Genomic DNA, 25,928 nt, shown 5'->3' on the forward strand with positions numbered 1-25,928 from the left:
CATAAGTGTCCCAATACTTTTGTCTACTTTTAGTCTGAAGTGTCCCAAGACTTTTGTCTAGTGTACCTACCTTGTCTGCATTGTGTGGGCACGTTGGTGCTTCCTGCTTTTGAGCAGCCATCTTAAAAAAACAGCAGCGCAGCAGCATCAGCGCAGCGGGTCTTTGAAGGGTCATAAAATCAAAACCGGAGCAGGTATTAAAAAGCGGTTCTATACTTTTATACACAAGGGTTCAATCTCTCTCCTGTGTTAGTTTGAAGCCTAAACGACAAACGCGCTCAGAGGAGATAGATTTTGAAGGAAGGTGACCGGTTTTTACAAAAATGTTGTTTTGAAGGGGGAATAGCAAACTTCCTGTTGATTTTTGCTGGGGGTTGTCAATTTATGAAATGTAGGTCTAAGTGAGACCTACATTGAAGTTTTTGTTTCATGTCTCTCCGACCTTCCCAGTGGGAGTTACAGGCAGTTTTGTCATTTTTTTCTTCCGAGGAGCAGTTTTTTCTCCGTTTTATTAAAAAATTGCTCTAGAGCGCAATTTTTAAATTTGGGGTTAGGTTTTTTATTAGATCGCAATTTCTGCCAGTCCTGATGAGTGTGTTCAGTTCGGTGAGTTTTGAAGCATGTTAAGGGGGTCAAATTACAGCTCAAAGAGGCAAAAGTGACTGTTTTTAGTACTTTTTTGTCTTGAAGGGGGAATTGCCAACTTCCTGTTGATTTTAGCCCAAGGATATACAATTATGAAAACTAGGTCTAAGTCAGACCTACATAGAGGATTTTGTTTTATGTCTTTCCGACCTTCCTATTGGGAGTTACAGGCAGTCTGTTTTGTTTTTTTCCTAGGGGGCGCTAGAGCGCAATTTTGAGTTTTGGGGTTCGTTTTTTTTATTAAAAGGCAATTTTCGCAGGTCCTGATGTGTGGGTCAAATATGGTGAGTTTTGAAGCATTTAAGTGGGTCAAATTACAGTTTAATGTGGCGGCGGAAGAATAAAGAATAAAACCTTACAAATTCAATAGGTCCTTATGTCCCATTGCATGTGGGAGTCCTTATGCAATGGGCCATGCGGGCCCTAATAAATAAATATTGACTGTTACCCCCCTAAAAAAAAAAAATATATATATATATTGACTGTTTTTACCCAAAGTATATTAAGTGGTATTTTTCATAAAAACAAATATATACAGTAACACAAAAACAACCTGTCTCTGTGATCACTATAGGTGTATAAATAATAATATAGTGTTCAATAAAATCAGTCCCTTGGGCACAAAACTGAAAATAATACAGCTCTCCAAAAAGTGCACTTCTGCTGCTATTGGAACATACTAACTACACACACTATGACACTAAGAACACCACAGTCATCAATCAACAATTCTTCTTCCCTTACATGAGAGCGAAGCCTGGCAATAATTGCGTATTGTCTGTTCTGCCCTCACTATACGTGTCGAGCTTATACAGCTAACAAACAATCCAAAGCAGATGAATCCATTTAGGCTCTTTATTAGGGCCCGCATGGCCCATTGTATAAGGACTCCCAAAGGGAGTCCTTATGCAATGGGACATAAGGTTTTATTATTCTTTATTATTCTTCCGCACCCACAATAAACTGTAATTTGACCCACTTAACATGCTTCAAAACTCACCATATTTTACCCACACATCAGGACCTGCGAAAATTGCCTTTTTAAAAAAAAACCTAACCACAAAACTCAAAATTGCGCTCTAGCGCCCCCTAGGAAAAAACAAAACTAGACTGCCTGTAACTCCCACTAGGAAGGTCGGAGAGACATGAAACAAAAACCTCTATAATAACTGGGATTTATATAATAACTGGGATTTATATAGCGCTTTTCTAAGTACCCAAAGTCGCTCTATGTAGGTCTGACTTAGACCTACCTTTCATAATTGTACATCCTCGGGCAAAAATCAACAGGAAGTTGGCAATTCCCCCTTCAAGACAAAAAAGTACTAAAAACAGTCACTTTTGCCTCTTTGAGCTGTAATTTGACCCCCTTAACATGCTTCAAAACTCACCAAACTGAACACACACATCAGGACTGGCTAAAACTGTGATCTAATGAAAAAACCTAACCCCAAATCTAAAAATTGCGCTCTACCGCAATTTCTTTATAAAACGCAGAAAAAACTGCTCCTCGGAAGAAAAAAATGTCAAAACTGCCTGTAACTCCCACTGGGAAGGTCGGAGAGACATGAAACAAAAACCTCTATGTAGGTCTCACTTAGACCTACATTTCATAAATTGACAACCCCCAGCAAAAATGAACAGGAAGTTTGCTATTCCCCCTTCAAAACAAATTTTTTGTAAAAACCGGTCACCTTCCTTCAAAAACAAACTCCTCTGAGCGGGTTTGTCGTTTCGCCTTCAAACTAACACCGGAGAGAGATTGAACCCTTGTGATTACAATGACCGAGGCGCTTTTTTTATAACTGCTCCGGTTTTGATTTTATGACCCTTGAAAGACCCGCTGCGCTGCTCTTTTTTTAAGATGGCTGCTTAAAAGCAGGAAGCACCAACATGCCCACACAATGCAGACAAGGTAGGTACACTAGACAAAAGTCTTGGGACACTTCAGACTAAAAGTATTGGGACACTTATGACTATCACTGGACAAAAGTATTGGGACATTTAGGACTAGCACCTGCCAAATACGCGGGCCCGACCAATGCTGCTTGCAGCTTTAATTGTTGTTGATCTTGCTTTGTCTTTTCCTATCTTTACTTTTGTCTTGCACTGGACTGTTATTACTATTTGTTTGAAACTGAAATCCACACAATGACAAATGTATAAGCTATGTGATTCAATGAACATACTGAAATGTAATACACAATATGTCAATATTAGCTTCACACAAATATATCATCAAACAAATACTTCTGAGTGTTGAAACTATTTCCATGGTGGAAATATACGACTGGCAGCCATTTTAAGTCCTCAAAACATCCATTGAAACAGCGCACAAAAATTGTTTTTCAATAAACTTAGTATCAAATGTAACCACTTTCCACCTTAATATTGAGTTACATAAACAAGTTAAACAGTTTACTTACAGACTTATCTTTTCCAAGACTTGTAAGAGCTAACACAACTTGTCTACTTCTCAATTGTCTCAACCCGGAAGTGCCCAAACTAATGACGCGTAGTATTTTCATATCGCCACAAGGTGTCAGTAAAAGTCTACAATCAAATGGGCATAACATTGCAGGTCCCACAGGGCATTTCCTGTACGTGGGAAGGGATTCGTTCTCAGGGATTCGAATAAAGAACCAACTCTTTTTCTTTACTATAGTGGCCTCGATAACGGGAACCGGTTCTCAAAAAGGGATTTGAGTCCATGGAATCGGTTCTTTTCTTATCAAACAACCGGGACAACCGATTTCGAACATCATCCCGAGTGGAGAGTTTGTGTTAAGTGTTAAGGCCTTAAGCTACTCTAAGATGCTACAATTTGAAGTTGGCTTAACTGTTGAACATATGGACTTCCAGACGGGCTCCCTCACATACTTACAACTACTCTAAATGTTGAAATGCTTTTCCTAGTTACTTGAATTATTAGGGCCCGCATGGCCCATTGTATAAGGACTCCCAAAGGGAGTCCTTATGCAATGGGACATAAGGACCTATTGAATTTGTAAGGTTTTATTATTCTTTATTATTATTATACCGACCGCCTCTTTGAGCTGGAATTTGACCCACTTAACATGCTTCAAAACTCACCATATTTGACCCACACATCAGGACCTGCGAAAATTGCCTTTTAATAAAAAAACCGAACCCCAAAACTCAAAATTGCGCTCTAGCGCCCCCTAGGAAAAAAAAAAAACGACTGCCTGTAACTCCCACTAGGAAGGTCGGAGAGACATGAAACAAAAACCTCTATGTAGGTCTGACTCAGATCTAGATTTCACAATAGTACATTCTCGGGCTAAAATCAACAGGAAGTTGGCAATTCCCCCTTCAAGACAAAAAAGTACTAAAAACAGTCACTTTTGCCACTTTGAGCTGTAATTTGACCCCCTTAACATGCTTCAAAACTCACCAAACTGAACACACACATCAGGACTGGCAAAAATTGCGATCTAATAAAAAAACCTAACCCAAAACGCACAAAAACTTGCTCCTCAGAAGAAAAAAATGACAAAACTGCCTGTAACTCCCACTGGGAAGGTCGGAGAGACATGAAACAAAAACCTCTATGTAGGTCTCACTTAGACCTACATTTCATAAATTGACAACCCCCAGCAAAAATCAACAGGAAGTTTGCTATTCCCCCTTCAAAACAATTTTTTTGTAAAAACCGGTCACCTTCCTTCAAAAACGAACTCCTCTGAGCGCGTTTGTCGTTTCGCCTTCAAACTAACACAGGAGAGCGATTGAACCCTTGTGATTACAATGACAGAAGCGCTTTTTTTCTAACTGCTCTGGTTTTGATTTCATGACCCTTCAAAGACCTGATGCTGCTGCGCTGCTGTTTTTTTAAGATGGCTGCTTAAAAGCAGGACGCACCAACGTGCCCACACAATGCAGACAAGGTAGGTACACTAGACAAAAGTCTTGGGACACTTCAGACTAAAAGTAGACAAAAGTATTGGGACACTTATGACTAGCACCTGCCAAATACGCGGGCCCGACCAATGCTGCTTGCAGCTTTAATTTTGATTGAGTTTTTTACTTTTAAATGTTAAATGTAACACTGCACTTTACATTTCACTCTCCACTGTTAAATGTAACACTGCACTTTACTTTTCAAAGGCTTGTGAGTTTTCAGCTAACTTTGCATGGTTTCAATAAATGGAACAAATGTTCTCAACACATCTTTAAAGGATTCTTTTTGTCCAGCATTTGCAAGCAGTAGACTCTCTGCCCAGTAATTGATGTTTTTACTTTTCACTTCAATTCATTCAATCCAAGTAAATGGAACACTTGCAAGATGTCACAAACATCACAATCTACCTTTTAAATCTTTCAGAAAATGATGTAAGAATATCAAATCTTATCGTTGACTGAATATTGTGATATATATATATATATATATATATCATATTGTGAGCTGAATAACGAATATTGTATCGTATCGTGAGATTAGTGTATCGCTACAGCCCTAGTGTATAGTGTCATAAAGTATCGCACCAACAACTCTTATAGCAGCTGATAAGGACAAGGCTATTTTTGATGTTACATTTTGAAGAGCCAGTCACTTTTTGTCCCAACAATGGTCAAGTTTTAATATGCAAAGACATGACACATGAAATGTCTTACAAGGGCAACAACCAGCACATCTTTTAGAGAGAAGAGTAGAACCTGCAGACCATGGACACTTCATGTCAGACTTTTAGAGAGAAGAGTAGAACCTGCAGACCATGGACACCCTTCATGTCAGACTTTTAGAGAGAAGAGTCGTACCTGCAGACCATGAACACTCTTCATGTCAGACTTTTAGAGAGAAGAGTCGTACCTGCAGACCATGGACACTCTTCATGTCAGACTTTTAGAGAGAAGAGTAGAACCTGCAGACCATGGACACTCTTCATGTCAGACTTTTAGAGAGAAGAGTAGTACCTGCAGACTCTTCATGTCAGACTTTTAGGGAGAAGAGTGGTACCTACAGACCATGGACACTCTTCATGTCAGACTTTTAGAGAGAAGACTAGTACCTGCAGACTTTTCATGTCAGACTTTTAGGGAGAAGAGTGGTACCTACAGACTATGGACACTCTTCATGTCAGACTTTTAGAGAGAAGACTAGAACCTACAGACCATGGACACTCTTCATGTCAGACTTTTAGAGAGAAGGGTCGTACCTACAGACCATGGACACTCTTCATGTCAGACTTTTAGAGAGAATAGTCGTACCTACAGACCATGGACACTCTTCATGTCAGACTTTTAGAGAGAAGAGTCGTACCTACAGACCATGGACACTCTTCATGTCAGACTTTTAGAGAGAAGGGTCGTACCTGCAGACCATGGACACTCTTCATGTCAGACTTTTAGAGAGAAGACTAGTACCTGCAGACTGTTCAGGTCAGACTTTTAGGGAGAAGAGTGGTACCTACAGACCATGGACACTTCATGTCAGACTTTTAGAGAGAAGACTAGTACCTGCAGACTCTTCATGTCAGACTTTTAGGGAGAAGAGTGGTACCTACAGACTATGGACACTCTTCATGTCAGACTTTTAGAGAGAAGACTAGAACCTACAGACCATGGACACTCTTCATGTCAGACTTTTAGAGAGAAGGGTCGTACCTACAGACCATGGACACTCTTCATGTCAGACTTTTAGAGAGAATAGTCGTACCTACAGACCATGGACACTCTTCATGTCAGACTTTTAGAGAGAAGAGTAGAACCTACAGACCATGGACACTCTTCATGTCAGACTTTTAGAGAGAAGGGTCGTACTTGCAGACCATGGACACTCTTCATGTCAGACTTTTAGAGAGAAGGGTCGTACCTGCAGACCATGGACACTCTTCATGTCAGACTTTTAGAGAGAAGAGTTGTACCTACAGACCATGGACACTCTTCATGTCAGACTTTTAGAGAGAAGAGTCGTACCTACACACCATGGACACTCTTCATGTCAGACTTTTAGAGAGAAGAGTCGTACCTACAGACCATGGACACTCTTCATGTCAGACTTTTAGAGAGAAGAGTCGTACCTACAGACCATGGACACTCTTCATGTCAGACTTTTAGAGAGAATAGTCGTACCTACAGACCACGGACACTCTTCATGTCAGACTTTTAGAGAGAATAGTCGTACCTACAGACCATGGACACTCTTCATGTCAGACTTTTAGAGAGAAGAGTCGTACCTGCAGACCATGGACACTCTTCATGTCAGACTTTTAGAGAGAAGAGTAGTACCTGCAGACTCTTCATGTCAGACTTTTAGGGAGAAGAGTGGTACCTACAGACTATGGACACTCTTCATGTCAGACTTTTAGAGAGAAGACTAGTACCTGCAGACTTTTCATGTCAGACTTTTAGAGAGAAGAGTCGTACCTACAGACCATGGACACTCTTCATGTCAGACTTTTAGAGAGAAGGGTCGTACCTACAGACCATGGACACTCTTCATGTCAGACTTTTAGAGAGAAGAGTCGTACCTACAGACCATGGACACTCTTCATGTCAGACTTTTAGAGAAAAGAGTCGTACCTACAGACCATGGACACTCTTCATGTCAGACTTTTAGAGAGAAGAGTCGTACCTACAGACCATGGACACTCTTCATGTCAGACTTTTAGAGAGAAGAGTCGTACCTACAGACCATGGACACTCTTCATGTCAGACTTTTAGAGAGAAGGGTTGTACCTACAGACCATGGACACTCTTCATGTCAGACTTTTAGAGAGAATAGTCGTACCTACAGACCATGGACACTCTTCATGTCAGACTTTTAGAGAGAAGAGTAGAACCTACAGACCATGGACACTCTTCATGTCAGACTTTTAGAGAGAAGAGTCGTACCTACAGACCATGGACACTCTTCATGTCAGACTTTTAGAGAGAAGAGTCATACCTACAGACCATGGACACTCTTCATGTCAGACTTTTAGAGAGAAGGGTCGTACCTGCAGACCATGGACACTCTTCATGTCAGACTTTTAGAGAGAAGGGTCGTACCTGCAGACCATGAACACTCTTCATGTCAGACTTTTAGAGAGAAGGGTCGTACCTACAGACCATGGACACTCTTCATGTCAGACTTTTAGAGAGAAGAGTTGTACCTACAGACCATGGACACTCTTCATGTCAGACTTTTAGAGAGAAGAGTCGTACCTACAGACCATGGACACTCTTCATGTCAGACTTTTAGAGAGAAGAGTCATACCTACAGACCATGGACACTCTTCATGTCAGACTTTTAGAGAGAAGGGTCGTACCTGCAGACCATGGACACTCTTCATGTCAGACTTTTAGAGAGAAGGGTCGTACCTGCAGACCATGAACACTCTTCATGTCAGACTTTTAGAGAGAAGGGTCGTACCTACAGACCATGGACACTCTTCATGTCAGACTTTTAGAGAGAAGAGTTGTACCTACAGACCATGGACACTCTTCATGTCAGACTTTTAGAGAGAAGAGTCGTACCTACAGACCATGGACACTCTTCATGTCAGACTTTTAGAGAGAAGACTAGTACCTGCAGACCATGGACACTCTTCATGTCAGACTTTTAGAGAGAAGAGTTGTAACTACAGACCATGGACACTCTTCATGTCAGACTTTTAGAGAGAAGAGTCGTACCTACAGACCATGGACACTCTTCATGTCAGACTTTTAGAGAGAAGACTAGTACCTGCAGACCATGGACACTCTTCATGTCAGACTTTTAGAGAGAAGACTAGTACCTGCAGACTCTTCATGTCAGACTTTTAGGGAGAAGAGTGGTACCTACAGACCATGGACACTCTTCATGTCAGACTTTTAGAGAGAAGACTAGTACCTGCAGACCATGGACACTCTTCATGTCAGACTTTTAGAGAGAAGGCTAGTACCTGCAGACTCTTCATGTCAGACTTTTAGGGAGAAGAGTTGTACCTACAGACCATGGACACTCTTCATGTCAGACTTTTAGAGAGAAGAGTCGTACCTACAGACCATGGACACTCTTCATGTCAGACTTTTAGAGAGAAGACTAGTACCTGCAGACTCTTCATGTCAGACTTTTAGGGAGAAGAGTGGTACCTACAGACCATGGACACTTCATGTCAGACTTTTAGAGAGAAGACTAGTACCTGCAGACTCTTCATGTCAGACTTTTAGAGAGAAGACTAGTACCTGCAGACTCTTCATGTCAGACTTTTAGAGAGAAGACTAGTACCTGCAGACCATGGACACTCTTCATGTCAGACTTTTAGAGAGAAGACTAGTACCTGCAGACTCTTCATGTCAGACTTTTAGGGAGAAGAGTGGTACCTACAGACCATGGACACTTCATGTCAGACTTTTAGAGAGAAGACTAGTACCTGCAGACTCTTCATGTCAGACTTTTAGGGAGAAGAGTGGTACCTACAGACCATGGACACTTCATGTCAGACTTTTAGGGAGAAGACTAGTACCAGCAGACTCTTCATGTCAGACGGGTCCTGAGCGGGGAATATTCAGGCCAAAGGTCCCAGGACTGGGTTCTGACCTCCTCCTGTTCATCATGTCCTGCGTGGCCGAGATGGAGAAGGTTTTGGTCTTGTTCCCGCGCGGGGCCTGAAGGAAGTCCACTACCGCGCAGGTGGGCTTGGGACGCCTGCGTCTTAACGCCCGTCTCTCTGCCCGAGTCTTGGGCGGGTTCAGCCCGTGGCAGATGCGGGAACAAGCTGTGGTGATTCCGCAGAAGGACGGATCGTCTGAATGGGACGACGTCTCCGAGCTGGCCTCGGACGGACAGTCTCTGGAGGACGGTCTCTTGGTCACGGTGGTGGCGGGCACACCGTTACATAAAGCAGCTCCGTAGCACGGGGGAGGAACAGCCAGACAGGAAGTCAGAGTCTCCACTTCCTCAATGGATTTCATCTTACGCCGCCTCTTCTGCAAGTTAGCCCACAAGATGATTACATTGTGCTTCACAAATATACTAACTGACCTACTTTAGTAGGTCAACTACAAAGTACAAAAGCAGTGAAGTTGTGTAAATGGTAAATAAAAAGAGAATACAACAAATCCTTTTCAACTTATAATCAATTGAATAGACTGCAAAGACAAGATATTTCATCTTCACACTGAGAAACTTTCTTAGTTTTTGCAAATATTAGCTCATTTGGAATTTGATGCCTGCAACATGTTTCAAAAAAGCTGGCACAAGTGGCAAAAAAAGAGTGATAAAGTTGAGGAATGCTCATCAAAGACTTATTTGGAACATCCCACAGGTGAACAGGCTAATCGGGAACAGGTGGGTGCCATGATTGGCTATAAAAGCAGCTTCCATGAAATGCTCAGTCATTCACAAACAAGGACGGGGCGAGGGTCACCACTTTGTCAACAAATGCCTGAGCAAATTGTTTAAGAACAACATTTCCCAACAAGGAATGTAGGGATTTCACCATCTACGCTCCGTAATATCAGCACAAGGTTCAGAGAATGTGGAGAAATCACTGCACGTAAGCCATGATATTACGCACCTTGGATCCCTCAGGCATCAAAAAGCCACATCAGTGCGTAAAGGATATCACCACATGGGCTCAGGAACACTTCAGAAAACCACTGTCAGTAACTACAGTCAGTCGCTACATCTGTAAGTGCAAGTTAGAACTCTACTATGCAAAGCCATTTATCAACAACACCCAGAAACGCTTCGCTGGGCCCGAGCTCATCTAAGATGGACTGATGCAAAGTGGAAAAGTGTTCTGTGGTCTGACGAGTTCACATTTCAAATTGTTTTTGGAAACTGTGGCTCAAAGAGGAAAAGAACCATGGGGACTGTTCTAGGGTGAACGTGTAAAAGGCAGCATGTGTGATGGTATGGGGGTGTATTAGTGCCCAAAACATCTGTGAAGGCACCATTAATGCTGAAAGGTACATACAGCTTTTGGAGCAATCCAAGCAACGTTATCATGGACGCCCCTGCTTATTTCAGCAAGACAATGCCAAGCCACGTGTTACAACAGCGTGGCTTCGTAGTAAAAGAGTGCTGGTACTAGACTGGCCTGCCTGTAGTCCAGACATTGAAAATGTGTGAAGGCTAAAATATGAGAAGGGAGACTGTTGAACAACTTAAGCTGTACATCAAGCAAGAATGGGAAATAATTCCACTTCAAAAATGTGTCTCCTCAGTTCCAAAACCTTTACTGAGTGTTGTTAAAAGGAAAGGCCATGTGACACACTGGTAAAAATGCCTTTTTTGACATGTGTTGCTGCCATTAAATTCTAAGTTCATGATTATTTGCAAGAAATAAGAAAGTTTGTCAGTGTGAACATGAAATATCTTGTCTTTGCAGTCTATTCAATTGAATATAAGATTTGTTGTATTTTCTATTTATTGACCATTTACACAACTTCACTGCTTCTGTACTTTGTAGTTATTTCAAATAAACCTCTATAAAAAATATAATACATGAGTGTGAATGCTGAAGTTGAAGTGAAATGCTGACAGAATGTAGTATGAATGGTTTGAATGTTAAAAAGTTAGAATTTCCAGGAAAACAGGAATTTGGTTTGGAACTTGGGTGGAATGTGTTGATGTTGGATTGATTTGAACAAGTTGAAAAATGTAGGAATTGCGCAACTTGGAAAAATGTCCCATTCATTTTAATGGGAACTTCCTGGGAATTTTGGGAAAAGCGGGATTTTTTTGTGTGAAAATGATTAAGAGCATGAATGACCTGAATGGGCTGAGTTGGTTGGTGTTGGAATTGTTGAAGTCGGTCAAGAAACGTTGAAGTTTTTTAACTGGAAAATGGCAAAACAGGATTTCGGGAAAACTGGAAATGTTTAAAGTTGTTAAAGCAACTTGGTTTTGAGTCCTGGCTGAGAGGAATGTTGTGACAGTGGAGTGAAACATGTGAAAGGAGTCATCGCACTAAAAAAGGTTGGAAATAAGGTTAGAAAAAAAACAGGAATTCCTGGAAATGTGTTGAACTTGGAAAACTGGTTGTTTGAATGTCCAGGATGAGTGGAATGTGTTGAAGGGGGAATGCTTTGAAGCAGTTGAAAAATGTGGGATTTTGTGATAGTTTAAAAATGGCCAATTCATTTTGAATGGAGAAAATGTCCCTAAAAACTGGGAATTGTGGGAAATGTGCTACACTGGGACTGAAATGCTCTTTCTCAGTATTATCATTTCCCTATGAAATGAATGAATGAATATATGTCAATATGAGGTCTAGTAGGAGAAGAATGTATGAATATGAAGTGTTGTGTGTCACTCACCTTCCTGTTAGCTGGACTCTCCTCAGCTTGGAGACTCTCCACACCTGCAAGACAAAGAACAGGGTCATTGTCCTGACATGGCATGCAACACACCTGCAAGACAAAGACCGGGGTCATTGTCCTGACATGGCATGCAACACACCTGCAAGACAAAGACCGGGGTCATTGTCCTGACATGGCATGCAACACACCTGCAAGACAAAGACCAGGGTCATTGTCCTGACATGGCATGCAACACACCTGCAAGACAAAGACCAGGGTCATTGTCCTGACATGGCATGCAACACACCTGCAAGACAAAGACCAGGGTCACTGTCCTGACATGGCATGCAACACACCTGCAAGACAAAGACCAGGGTCATTGTCCTGACATGGCATGCAACACACCTGCAAGACGAAGACCAGGGTCATTGTCCTGACATGGCATGCAACACACCTGCAAGACAAAGACCAGGGGCACTGTCCTGACATGGCATGCAACACACCTGCAAGACAAAGACCAGGGTCACTGTCCTGACATGGCATGCAACACACCTGCAAGACAAAGACCAGGGTCACTGTCCTGACATGGCATGCAACACACCTGCAAGACAAAGACCAGGGTCATTGTCCTGACATGGCATGCAACACACCTGCAAGACAAAGACCAGGGTCATTGTCCTGACATGGCATGCAACACACCTGCAAGACAAAGACCAGGTCATTGTCCTGACATGGCATGCAACACACCTGCAAGACAAAGACCAGGTCATTGTCCTGACATGGCATGCAACACACCTGCAAGACAAAGACCAGGGTCATTGTCCTGACATGGCATGCAACACACCTGCAAGACAAAGACCAGGGTCATTGTCCTGACATGGCATGCAACACACCTGCAAGACAAAGACCAGGGTCATTGTCCTGACATGGCATGCAACACACCTGCAAGACAAAGATCAGGGTCATTGTCCTGACATGGCATGCAACACACCTGCAAGACAAAGACCAGGGTCATTGTCCTGACATGGCATGCAAGACAAAGACCAGGGTCATTGTCCTGACATGGCATGCAACACACCTGCAAGACAAAGACCAGGGTCATTGTCCTGACATGGCATGCAACACACCTGCAAGACGAAGACCAGGGTCATTGTCCTGACATGGCATGCAAGACAAAGACCAGGGTCATTGTCCTGACATGGCATGCAACACACCTGCAAGACAAAGACCAGGGTCATTGTCCTGACATGGCATGCAACACACCTGCAAGACAAAGACCAGGGTCATTGTCCTGACATGGCATGCAACACACCTGCAAGACAAAGACCAGGGTCATTGTACTGACATGGCATGCAACACACCTGCAAGACGAAGACCAGGGTCATTGTCCTGACATGGCATGCAAGACAAAGACCAGGGTCATTGTCCCTGACATGGCATGCAACACACCTGCAAGACGAAGACCAGGGTCATTGTCCTGACATGGCATGCAAGACAAAGACCAGGGTCATTGTCCTGACATGGCATGCAACACACCTGCAAGACAAGGACCAGGGTCACTGTCCTGACATGGCATGCAACACACCTGCAAGACAAAGACCAGGGTCATTGTCCTGACATGGCATGCAAGACAAAGACCAGGGTCATTGTCCTGACATGGCATGCAACACACCTGCAAGACAAAGACCAGGGTCATTGTCCTGACATGGCATGCAACACACCTGCAAGACGAAGACCAGGGTCATTGTCCTGACATGGCATGCAAGACAAAGACCAGGGTCATTGTCCTGACATGGCATGCAACACACCTGCAAGACAAAGACCAGGGTCATTGTCCTGACATGGCATGCAACACACCTGCAAGACGAAGACTAGGGTCATTGTCCTGACATGGCATGCAAGACAAAGACCAGGGTCATTGTCCTGACATGGCATGCAACACACCTGCAAGACAAGGACCAGGGTCACTGTCCTGACATGGCATGCAACACACCTGCAAGACAAAGACCAGGGTCATTGTCCTGACAAAGAAGAAGAAACATTTGCTACCTTTAATGGTGTGCGACTGTGAGGAGTTGATGAGTGGATAGGAGGCGCTCCTCTTGAGGGCGGAGTCATGACAGGAAGTCAAGTGCCTAATGAGAGGGGAAAGAGGTGGAGTCAGACTGAAGACAACATGATGATATTAGTGTGTACCTGTCAGGACAACAGTAGGTGTAGCTGGTTGCCGTGGGCAACTGTGGTCCTGCAGGAGGAGTGATGGAGATGCAGCGCTTGGCACACAGCAGCAAGGTGACGCACACAGCCAGCAGCACACACACTACAAGGTACTTCTCCCTGGCACACACCTGTGTGGGCACACACCTGTATCTTTACATCCTCCCTGTCACACACCTGGATCAGCATTCATCTTTACATCCTCCCTGTCACACACCTGTATCTTTACATCCTCTCTGTCACACACCTGTGTGGGCACACACCTGTATCTTTACATCCTCCCTGTCACACACCTGCATCAGGATTCATCTTTACATCCTCCCTGTCACACACCTGTATCTTTACATCCTCTCTGTCACACACCTGGATCAGCATTCATCTTTACATCCTCCCTGTCACACAACTGTATCTTTACATCCTCCCTGTCACACACCTGCATCTTTACATCCTCCCTGTCACACACCTACATCTTTACATCCTCCCTGGCACACACCTGTGTGGGCACACACCTGTATCTTTACATCCTCCCTGTCACACACCTGGATCAGCATTCATCTTTACATCCTCCCTGTCACACACCTGTATCTTTACATCCTCTCTGTCACACACCTGTGTGGGCACACACCTGTATCTTTACATCCTCCCTGTCACACACCTGCATCAGGATTCATCTTTACATCCTCCCTGTCACACACCTGTATCTTTACATCCTCTCTGTCACACACCTGGATCAGCATTCATCTTTACATCCTCCCTGTCACACAACTGTATCTTTACATCCTCCCTGTCACACACCTGCATCTTTACATCCTCCCTGTCACACACCTACATCTTTACATCCTCCCTGTCACACACCTGAATCTTTACATCCTCCCTGTCACACACCTGTGTGGGCACACACCTGTATCTTTACATCCTCACTGTCACACACCTGTGTGGGCACACACCTGTATCTTTACATCCTCACTGTCACACACCTGCATCTTTACATCCTCCCTGTCACACACCTGTGTGGGCACACACCTGTATCTTTACATCCTCCCTGTCACACACCTGCATCAGCATTCATCTTTACATCCTCCCTGTCACACACCTGTATCTTTACATCCTCCCTGTCACACACCTGGATCAGCATTCATCTTTACATCCTCCCTGTCACACACCTGTATCTTTACATCCTCCCTGTCACACACCTGCATCTTTACATCCTCCCTGTCACACACCTGTATCTTTACATCCTCCCTGTCACACACCTGTATCAGCATTCATCTTTACATCCTCCCTGTCACACACCTGTATCTTTACATCCTCCCTGTCACACACCTGCATCTTTACATCCTCCCTGTCACACACCTGTGTGGGCACACACCTGTAACTTTACATCCTCACTGTCACACACCTGCATCTTTACATCCTCCCTGTCACACACCTGGATCAGCATTCATCTTTACATCCTCCCTGTCACACACCTGTATCAGCATTCATCTTTACATCCTCCCTGTCACACACCTGTATCTTTACATCCTCCCTGTCACACACCTGGATCAGCATTCATCTTTACATCCTCCCTGTCACACACCTGTATCTTTACATCCTCCCTGTCACACACCTGCATCTTTACATCCTCCCTGTCACACACCTGTATCTTTACATCCTCCCTGTCACACACCTGCATCTTTACATCCTCCCTGTCACACACCTGTATCTTTACATCTTCCCCGTCACACACCTGCATCTTTACATCCTCCCTGTCACACACCTGTGTGGGCACACACCTGTATCTTTACATCCTCACTGTCACACACCTGCATCTTTACATCCTCCCTGTCACACACCTGGATCAGCATTCATCTTTACATCCTCCCTGTCACACACCTGTATCTTTACATCCTCCCTGTCACACACCTGCATCTTTACATCCTCCCTGTCACACACCTGCATCTTTACATCCTCCCTGTCACACACCTGTGTGGGCACACACCTGTATCTTTACATCCTCCCTGTCACACACCTGCATCTTTACATCCTCCCTGTCACACACCTGTGTGGGCACACACCTGTATCTTTACATCCTCCCTGTCACACACCTGGATCAGCATTCATCTTTACATCCTCCCTGTCACACACCTGCATCTTTACATCCTCCCTGTCACACACCTGTGTGGGCACACACCTGTATCTTTACATCCTCCCTGTCACACACCTGTATCAGCATGCATCTTTACATCCTCCCTGTCACACACCTGCATCCTCCAGGTGAAGTCACATGGCATGACAACACTGGGAAGCCTTCTTCAAAAGATGGAGGAAATATATGTTTTGTGTAGGTGGCCAGCACCGTTTTGTCCTACTCATGTCGGTGGTCCTTGAACTCAGCGTAGTTTGTGTACATATACAACTTTCTCAGACGCTGCCACAGAAAGACGTGTTTCATGCCACTCCTTCTTTGTCTCATTTTGTCCACCAAACGTTTTATGCTGTACGTGAACGCACAAAGGTGAACTTTGTTGCAGTTATTGACTTGTCGGTAGTGCTAATCAGGCATGTTTGGTCACTGCATGACTGCAAGCTAATCCATGCTAACATGCTATTTAGGCTAGCTGTGTGTACATATTTTTAATTTCCTTTACGTATGTCCTCTGTGTATTTCGTATTATATAACATATTTCCTGAGTTTATAAACATAACATAAACTTTAAAAAAAGGAAAAAAGATTTTGTGACGATAACAAATATCAAATATCTTGTACTTGGTATCATTACAGTGGATGTCAGGTGTAGATCCACCCATGGTGTTTGTTTACATTGTGACAGTGGTGAGCTATTGTATCCTCCTACGCTGTGTAGTGAAGCATGTTTAGATATTCCTCGTCCTCCAGTGATAATGCTACTTGTAAGAAACTTACTTTATTTGTCACCATGGAGGCCAGGATTAGTGATTTAGAAGTAGCTAAAACACTGTGGATGGATGTTAGCCATGTCTTAAAGCAGCTCTTCCTGAGGGTGTTTCAGTGTTATAACTTCACCTTTATCTTGACTTTTTACACCAAAATGCGTCCATTCTCCCTTTTCTGTCTACACACTGTGTCTGCTTGTAAGTACTCTGTGTGTGTGCGCTGCCCAACATGCTCCTCTGCTCCTAAAAGCAGCAATGTCACCACGTGTATGATGTACGTACTGCCCCTTTAATTAAAAGAAAGTGGTATATTTCAAAAGGAGTATAGTACTATTGTGATTCATTAGTACCAAGCCTCGTGCACATTTGAATTATTTAGTAGTGCGGAATGTTAGAAAGGCTTGATCAGGAGCAGAACAATGTAGGTATGATCAGGAGCAGAACAATGTAGGTATGATCAGGTGCAGAACAATGTAGGTATGATCAGGTGCAGAACAATGTAGGTATGATCAGGAGCAGAACAATGTAGGTATGATCAGGAGCAGAACAATGTAGGTATGATCAGGAGCAGAACAATGTAGGTATAATCAGGAGCAGAACAATGTAGGTATGATCAGGAGCAGAACAATGTAGGTATGATCAGGTGCAGAACAATGTAGGTATGATCAGGAGCAGACCAATGTAGGTATGATCAGGAGCAGAACAATGTAGGTATGATCAGGAGCAGAACAATGTAGGTATGATCAGGAGCAGAACAATGTAGGTATGATCAGGTGCAGAACAATGTAGGTATGATCAGGAGCAGAACAATGTAGGTATGATCAGGAGCAGAACAATGTAGGTATGATCAGGTGCAGAACAATGTAGGTATGATCAGGAGCAGAACAATGTAGGTATGATCAGGAGCAGAACAATGTAGGTATGATCAGGAGCAGAACAATGTAGGTATGATCAGGTGCAGAACAATGTAGGTATGATCAGGAGCAGAACAATGTAGGTATGATCAGGAGCAGAACAATGTAGGTATGATCAGGAGCAGAACAATGTAGGTATGATCAGGAGCAGAATAATGTAGGTATGATCAGGAGCAGAACAATGTAGGTATGATCAGGAGCAGAACAATGTAGGTATGATCAGGAGCAGAACAATGTAGGTATGATCAGGAGCAGAACAATGTAGGTATGATCAGGAGCAGAACAATGTAGGTATGATCAGGTGCAGAACAATGTAGGTATGATCAGGAGCAGAACAATGTAGGTATGATCAGGTGCAGAACAATGTAGGTATGATCAGGTGCAGAACAATGTAGGTATGATCAGGAGCAGACCAATGTAGATATGATCAGGTGCAGAACAATGTAGGTATGATCAGGAGCAGAACAATGTAGGTATGATCAGGAGCAGAACAATGTAGGTATGATCAGGAGCAGAACAATGTAGGTATGAGGAACACAAACCTACTCATTTCTGGACTAATGCTGTCTTTCATTCGATTGAAGTGGGGTGGTAATTTCCCAATCATTCATGAATTGATCACTTGAGACAGTTGACTGATGCAGACACATTTGTTACTGGGTACTGTTGAACATGTTTGTAAGTAGAATGATTAGATTTGAGGCAGCTGTAGTAGGCTCCAGTACAGTACAGGCTTCTTCACATGCAATGTGATGTCTGAGTGACAGGACTGCTGCTCGTTTGGGACATTCTAGGTGACAGGCTTAATATCAGTGGGTTCTGTCTTCATGAGGAGGTAGGCTCCAGAAAGGGACAAGCGGTAGCAAATGATCTACCTGGTTCTGCAGCTGGCTGAGTGTGACGGACAGGTTGACAACCATGTGAGTCATGTTCTCCAGCTGGCCTTGCAGCAAGTGGATGGACTCAGTCTGACGCTGGTCCTGCAACATGATGAATTATAGTTAATACAACACATCCACAATGGTCCTGCAACATGATCAATTATAGTTAATACAACACATCCAGAATGGTCCTGCAACATGATCAATTATAGTTAATACAACACATCCAGAATGGTCCTGCAACATGATGAATTATAGTTAATACAACACATCCACAATGGTCCTGCAACATGATCAATTATAGTTAATACAACACATCCACAATGGTCCTGCAACATGATGAATTATAGTTAATACAACACATCCACAATGGTCCTGCAACATGATGAATTATAGTTAATACAACACATCCACAATGGTCCTGCAACATGATGAATTATAGTTAATACAACACATCCAGAATGGTCCTGCAACATGATGAATTATAGTTAATACAACACATCCACAATGGTCCTGCAACATGATGAATTATAGTTAATACAACACATCCAGAATGGTCCTGCAACATGATCAATTATAGTTAATACAACACATCCACAATGGTCCTGCAACATGATGAATTATAGTTAATACAACACATCCAGGATGGTCCTGCAACATGATGAATTATAATTAATACAACACATCCAGAATGGTCCTGCAACATGATCAATTATAGTTAATACAACACATCCACAATGGTCCTGCAACATGATGAATTATAGTTAATACAACACATCCAGAATGGTCCTGCAACATGTTGAATTATAATTAATACAACACATCCACAATGGTCCTGCAACATGATCAATTATAGTTAATACAACACATCCAGAATGGTCCTGCAACATGATCAATTATAGTTAATACAACACATCCAGAATGGTCCTGCAACATGATGAATTATAATTAATACAACACATCCAGAATGGTCCTGCAACATGTTGAATTATAATTAATACAACACCTCCACAATGGTCCTGCAACATGATCAATTATAGTTAATACAACACATCCAGAATGGTCCTGCAACATGATGAATTATAGTTAATACAACACATCCAGAATGGTCCTGCAACATGATCAATTATAGTTAATACAACACATCCAGAATGGTCCTGCAACATGATGAATTATAGTTAATACAACACATCCAGAATGGTCCTGCAACATGATCAATTATAGTTAATACAACACATCCACAATGGTCCTGCAACATGATGAATTATAGTTAATACAACACATCCAGAATGGTCCTGCAACATGATCAATTATAATTAATACAACACATCCAGAATGGTCCTGCAACATGATCAATTATAGTTAATACAACACATCCACAATGGTCCTGCAACATGATGAATTATAGTTAATACAACACATCCACAATGGTCCTGCAACATGATGAATTATAGTTAATACAACACATCCAGAATGGTCCTGCAACATGATGAATTATAATTAATACAACACATCCAGAATGGTCCTGCAACATGATGAATTATAGTTAATATGACACATCCACAATGGTCCTGCAACATGATCAATTATAGTTAATACAACACATCCACAATGGTCCTGCAACATGATGAATTATAGTTAATACAACACATCCACAATGGTCCTGCAACATGATGAATTATAGTTAATACAACACATCCAGAATGGTCCTGCAACATGATGAATTATAGTTAATACAACACATCCAGAATGGTCCTGCAACATGATGCATTATAGTTAATACAACACATCCACAATGGTCCTGCAACATGATGAATTATAGTTAATACAACACATCCACAATGGTCCTGCAACATGATCAATTATAGTTAATACAACACATCCAGAATGGTCCTGCAACATGATGAATTATAGTTAATACAACACATCCACAATGGTCCTGCAACATGATCAATTATAGTTAATACAACACATCCAGAATGGTCCTGCAACATGATGAATTATAGTTAATACAACACATCCAGATTGGTCCTGCAACATGATCAATTATAGTTAATACAACACATCCACAATGGTCCTGCAACATGATCAATTATAATTAATACAACACATCCAGAATGGTCCTGCAACATGATCAATTATAGTTAATACAACACATCCAGAATGGTCCTGCAACATGATCAATTATAGTTAATACAACACATCCAGAATGGTCCTGCATGTAGCAACATGATGAAGGATAAATGATACAACACATCCAGGATGCACTCACCTGCTCCTCTGCAATTCTGGAAGTGTTCTGCAGTTTGATGATGGTTTGGTTGAAGGCCTTCTGCATCTCCTCCATCTGCTTACGATATCTGAGTGTGAAGGAGACACATGAGAAGATGCCAGAACCTTCCCCCCTTGAGGTTCCTCACCTCTGGCTGAGCTGCTCCAGGTAGCGTCCGCTGAGGGACATGTTGGTCTCCAGGGCCTTGATGCGGTTGTTGAGTCGCATGAACACAGACTCCTTCTGGCTGGAGCCGTGCAGCAGGTTCTGCTCCGTGCCGTTAGGAGGCTCGGCGTACATGTCCGAGAGGTTGGCGGAAGAGAAGTCTTCTGTGAGGTCCTGGCTTCTGAAGTCTGTGACGTCTGCGAGTGTGTGTGGAGGCTCAGTGTCAGGAACATCCTCTGGCTGGACAAGATGATCCTGTTCAGCCATGTCCTTCATGGTGGGCTCAGAAGTGACTTGTACTGGTGCCACTGTGGTGCTGAGAGGCAGTGGAACAATGTCCTGGCCTTCTTCTGAGCTGACACAAGGTGTTTCTGGCACACTGAGGCTGGGCTCCAGCTGGGTCACAGAGTGGTCATGAGATTCTGTGACGGTCTTCTCTGGAGGCAGGCTGGCTCCACTTCCTGGAGCTTCTTCTTCTTCTTCTTCTTCTTCACGGGGCTGATGTTTGGCTTCAGAGGGCAGTGTTCTTGTCCTGCAGAGGAGCAGCAAACACTGCTGCTGCAGATACTCCTGGAGGGAGTCTGCACAGCAACAAGAGACATGTTCCTCCCGCTCTTCATCCAACTCCTCCTCTTTCTCCAGAAGGGTTATTGTGGAGATGATGGATTCCTCTTCCTCCGACTCTAAAGGGATGACAATCTGCTCCTGCAGATGTTGACTCATATTGTCAGGAAGAAGGTGTGGAGCTGAAGGTTCAGTGATGACCACATCTGGAGACATGGCTGCCTCCTCCAACTCAGGACTACAAAAAAGAGCAGGAGAGCAGTATTAATCGTCAGCTAACAGACAATATTTGAAATAAGCCCATACTTCTTTCCATAATGTTTGCTGTGCAATAGTCTTCATTCAACCCAAGCAGACTTGTTATTGTTTGTGCTGCGGCGCCATCTTTTAGACAAGTTCGCTCACTTCAAGTGCTGTGAGTTGAAAATGTACTTTCCATTTTAATGCCTTAAACTGGAAGTAAAACCATCCACAATGTTTGTAAGTTTTACAATATAACTACAACAATTATTACTTACCAAAGTGTCCCATGTGTGATGTCTGTAGATTTCTACCTGCTAATGTCATGTAATCAAGCTAGCGTTGTTAGCATTAGCTAATATGCTAACACGTTTACAAGTTTCTGTGTTAGTATTATTAACTTGCATTCTTTTTGTATTGTTTCACTTTCACAAATTCCTCAGTACATTCACCAAAACGTCAGCATGGAGTTATTGAGTCTGTTTAGCTGATTGGAGAGCTAGCTAGGAGTTAACTCCTCTTATTGAGTCTCTTAAGTTGATTGGAGAGCTAGCTAGGAGTTAACTCCTCTTATTGAGTCTGTTTAGTTGATTGCAGAGCTAGCTAGGAGTTAACAACTCCTCTTATTGAGTCTGTTTAGTTGATTGGAGAGCTAGATAGGAGTTAACTCCTCTTATTGAGTCTGTTTAGTTGATTGGAGAGCTAGCTAGGAGTTAACAACTCCTCTTATTGAGTCTGTTTAGTTGATTGGAGAGCTAGCTAGGAGTTAACTCCTCTTATTGAGTCTGTTTAGTTGATTGGAGAGCTAGCTAGGAGTTAACTCCTCTTATTGAGTCTGTTTAGTTGATTGGAGAGCTAGCTAGGAGTTAACTCCTCTTATTGAGTCTGTTTAGTTGATTGGAGAGCTAGCTAGGAGTTAACAACTCCTCTTATTGAGTCTGTTTAGTTGATTGGAGAGCTAGCTAGGAGTTAACTCCTCTTATTGAGTCTGTTTAGTTGATTGGAGAGCTAGCTAGGAGTTAACTCCTCTTATTGAGTCTGTTTAGCTGAGTTAACTCCTCTTATTAAGTCTGTTTAGCTGATTGGAGAGCTAGACTTCAGTTTTGTTTGTTTACTGCCGTGTTACAGACACCATTTGAACTAATTTCACAAGGTACATATCTGCGGCTTATAGTCCGGTGTGGCTAATATATGTAAATATATATTTATAGTGAAAAATGTAGTAGGTGGGTCTTGTACTGTAGGTAGAGCAAATAGGACTTGTGACTCACACAGTAGTTGGGTCTGTGGTGGGAGTTGGAGTGGTCACATGACTTCCATCCTGGGATGAAATGTTTCCTGGCCAACACAAAGAAGAAGTACAGTATCACTGCATGGACAGTGCAGTGCAATGGTCTCCCAAGACCATCTGAGGAGAAAGTATTGATGTATTGCTCCATACTAGAGCAGCACAATCACATCCATGTAGTTGTAACAATCATGACATTGTGAAAGTGGAATGTAGATGTAAATATTCATGCTACACAAACCTTGCATCTCTGGGTTGCCCCCGAGAACATTGACAGCAATATTAGTGACCATGTTCAGAATGACATCTGAGGAGCAACAGCACAACTAAGTCATTTATACATTCACACATCATCATGTAACAGCACAACTAAGTCATTGACACATTCATACATCATCATGTAACAGCACAACTAAGTCATTTACACATTCACACATCATCATGTAACAGCACAACTAAGTCATTGACACATTCACACATCATCATGTAACAGCACAACTAAGTCATTGACACATTCATACATCATCATGTAACAGCACAACTAAGTCATTCACACATCATCATGTAACAGCACAACTAAGTCATTGACACATTCATACATCATCATGTAACAGCACAACTAAGTCCTTTACACATTCATACATCATCATGTAACAGCACAACTAAGCCATTGACACATTCATACATCATCATGTAACAGCACAACTAAGTCATTGACACATTCATACATCATCATGTACCAGCACAACTAAGTCATTCATACATTCATACATCATCATGTAACAGCACAACTAAGTCATTCATACATCATCATGTAACAGCACAACTAAGTAATTCATACATCATCATGTAACAGCACAACTAAGTCATTCACACATTCATACATCATGTAACAGCACAACTAAGTCATTCATACATCATCATGTAACAGCACAACTAAGTAATTCACACATTCATACATCATCATGTAACAGCACAACTAAGTCATTCATACGTCATCATGTAACAGCACAAGTAAGTCTTTCATTCATCATCATGTAACAGCAAAACTAAGTCATTCATACATCATCATGTAACAGCACAACTAAGTCATTCATACATCATCATGTAACAGCACAACTAAGTCATTCATACATCATCATGTAACAGCACAACTAAGTCATTCATACATCATCATGTAACGGCACAACTAAGTCATTCATACATCATCATGTAACGGCACAACTAAGTCATTCATACATCATCATGTAACGGCACAACTAAGTCATTCATACATCATCATGTAACAGCACAACTAAGTAATTCATACATCATCATGTAACAGCACAACTAAGTCATTCATACATCATCATGTAACAGCACAACTAAGTCATTCATACATCATCATGTAACAGCACAACTAAGTAATTCATACATCATCATGTAACAGCACAACTAAGTCATTCATACATCATCATGTAACAGCACAACTAAGTCATTCATACATCATCATGTAACAGCACAACTAAGTAATTCATACATCATCATGTAACAGCACAACTAAGTCATTCATACATCATCATGTAACAGCACAACTAAGTCATTCATACATCATCATGTAACAGCACAACTAAGTCATTCATACATCATCATGTAACAGCACAACTAAGTCATTCATACATCATCATGTAACAGCACAACTAAGTCATTCATACATCATCATGTAACAGCACAACTAAGTAATTGACACATTCATACATCATCATGTAACAGCACAACTAAGTAATTGACACATTCATACATCATCATGCACCAGCACAACTAAGTCATTCATACATCATCATGTAACAGCACAACTAAGTCATTCATACATCATCATGTAACAGCAAAACTAAGTCATTCATACATCATCATGTAACAGCACAACTAAGTCATTCATACATCATCATGTAACAGCACAACTAAGTCATTCATACATCATCATGTAACAGCACAACTAAGTCATTCATACATCATCATGTAACGGCACAACTAAGTCATTCATACATCATCATGTAACGGCACAACTAAATCATTCATACATCATCATGTAACGCCACAACTAAGTCATTCATACATCATTATGTAGCGGCACAACTAAGTCATTCATACATCATCATGTAACAGCACAACTAAGTCATTCATACATCATCATGTAACGGCACAACTAAGTCATTCATACATCATCATGTAACGGCACAACTAAGTCATTCATACATCATCATGTAACGGCACAACTAAGTCATTCATACATCATCATGTAACGGCACAACTAAGTCATTCATACATCATCATGTAACGGCACAACTAAGTCATTCATACATCATCATGTAACGGCACAACTAAGTCATTCATACATCATCATGTAACAGCACAACTAAGTCATTCATACATCATCATGTAACAGCACAACTAAGTCATTCATACATCATCATGTAACGACACAACTAAGTCATTCATACATCATCATGTAACAGCACAACTACGTCATTCATACATCATCATATATATTACTGCTGGACTTACCCTTGGCTGAGCCAATGATATTCTTGGAATGTTTGACTTCACCAGGTCCATATCCAGAAGGGTAGTCTAAA

General features: G+C 42.1%; 1 protein-coding gene across 4 annotated transcripts in view; it reads right to left on the reverse strand.

Annotated features, from left to right (window-relative positions):
- Positions 1-5,219: 5,219 nt before the first annotated feature.
- The window catches only part of LOC133577302 (SUN domain-containing ossification factor-like), a 54,823-nt gene continuing 34,114 nt past the window's right edge, over positions 5,220-25,928 (reverse strand). Inside the window, exons 14-26 of one of the 4 annotated variants that reach the window (XM_072912525.1) lie at positions 25,858-25,923; positions 23,555-23,620; positions 23,297-23,363; positions 21,205-22,023; positions 21,057-21,144; positions 18,779-18,883; positions 14,074-14,225; positions 13,927-14,012; positions 11,896-11,939; positions 8,858-9,558; positions 7,605-8,771; positions 5,529-6,030; positions 5,220-5,424 (exon numbers count right to left, since the gene is read on the reverse strand). In XM_072912525.1, the coding sequence (XP_072768626.1) occupies positions 9,112-9,558; positions 11,896-11,939; positions 13,927-14,012; positions 14,074-14,225; positions 18,779-18,883; positions 21,057-21,144; positions 21,205-22,023; positions 23,297-23,363; positions 23,555-23,620; positions 25,858-25,923 (1,940 nt within the window). In that variant the 3' untranslated portion in view covers positions 5,220-5,424; positions 5,529-6,030; positions 7,605-8,771; positions 8,858-9,111. Of the gene's footprint in view, positions 6,031-7,604; positions 8,772-8,857; positions 9,559-11,895; positions 11,940-13,926; positions 14,013-14,073; positions 14,226-18,778; positions 18,884-21,056; positions 21,145-21,204; positions 22,024-23,296; positions 23,364-23,554; positions 23,621-25,857; positions 25,924-25,928 lie in introns of all 4 variants that reach the window. The other 3 variants (XM_072912526.1, XM_072912527.1, XM_072912524.1) reach the window with 3 other exon arrangements.

The sequence above is a fragment of the Nerophis lumbriciformis genome, linkage group LG37 (genome assembly GCF_033978685.3).
Source record: "Nerophis lumbriciformis linkage group LG37, RoL_Nlum_v2.1, whole genome shotgun sequence".
Classification (NCBI taxonomy): Eukaryota; Metazoa; Chordata; class Actinopteri; order Syngnathiformes; family Syngnathidae; genus Nerophis; species Nerophis lumbriciformis.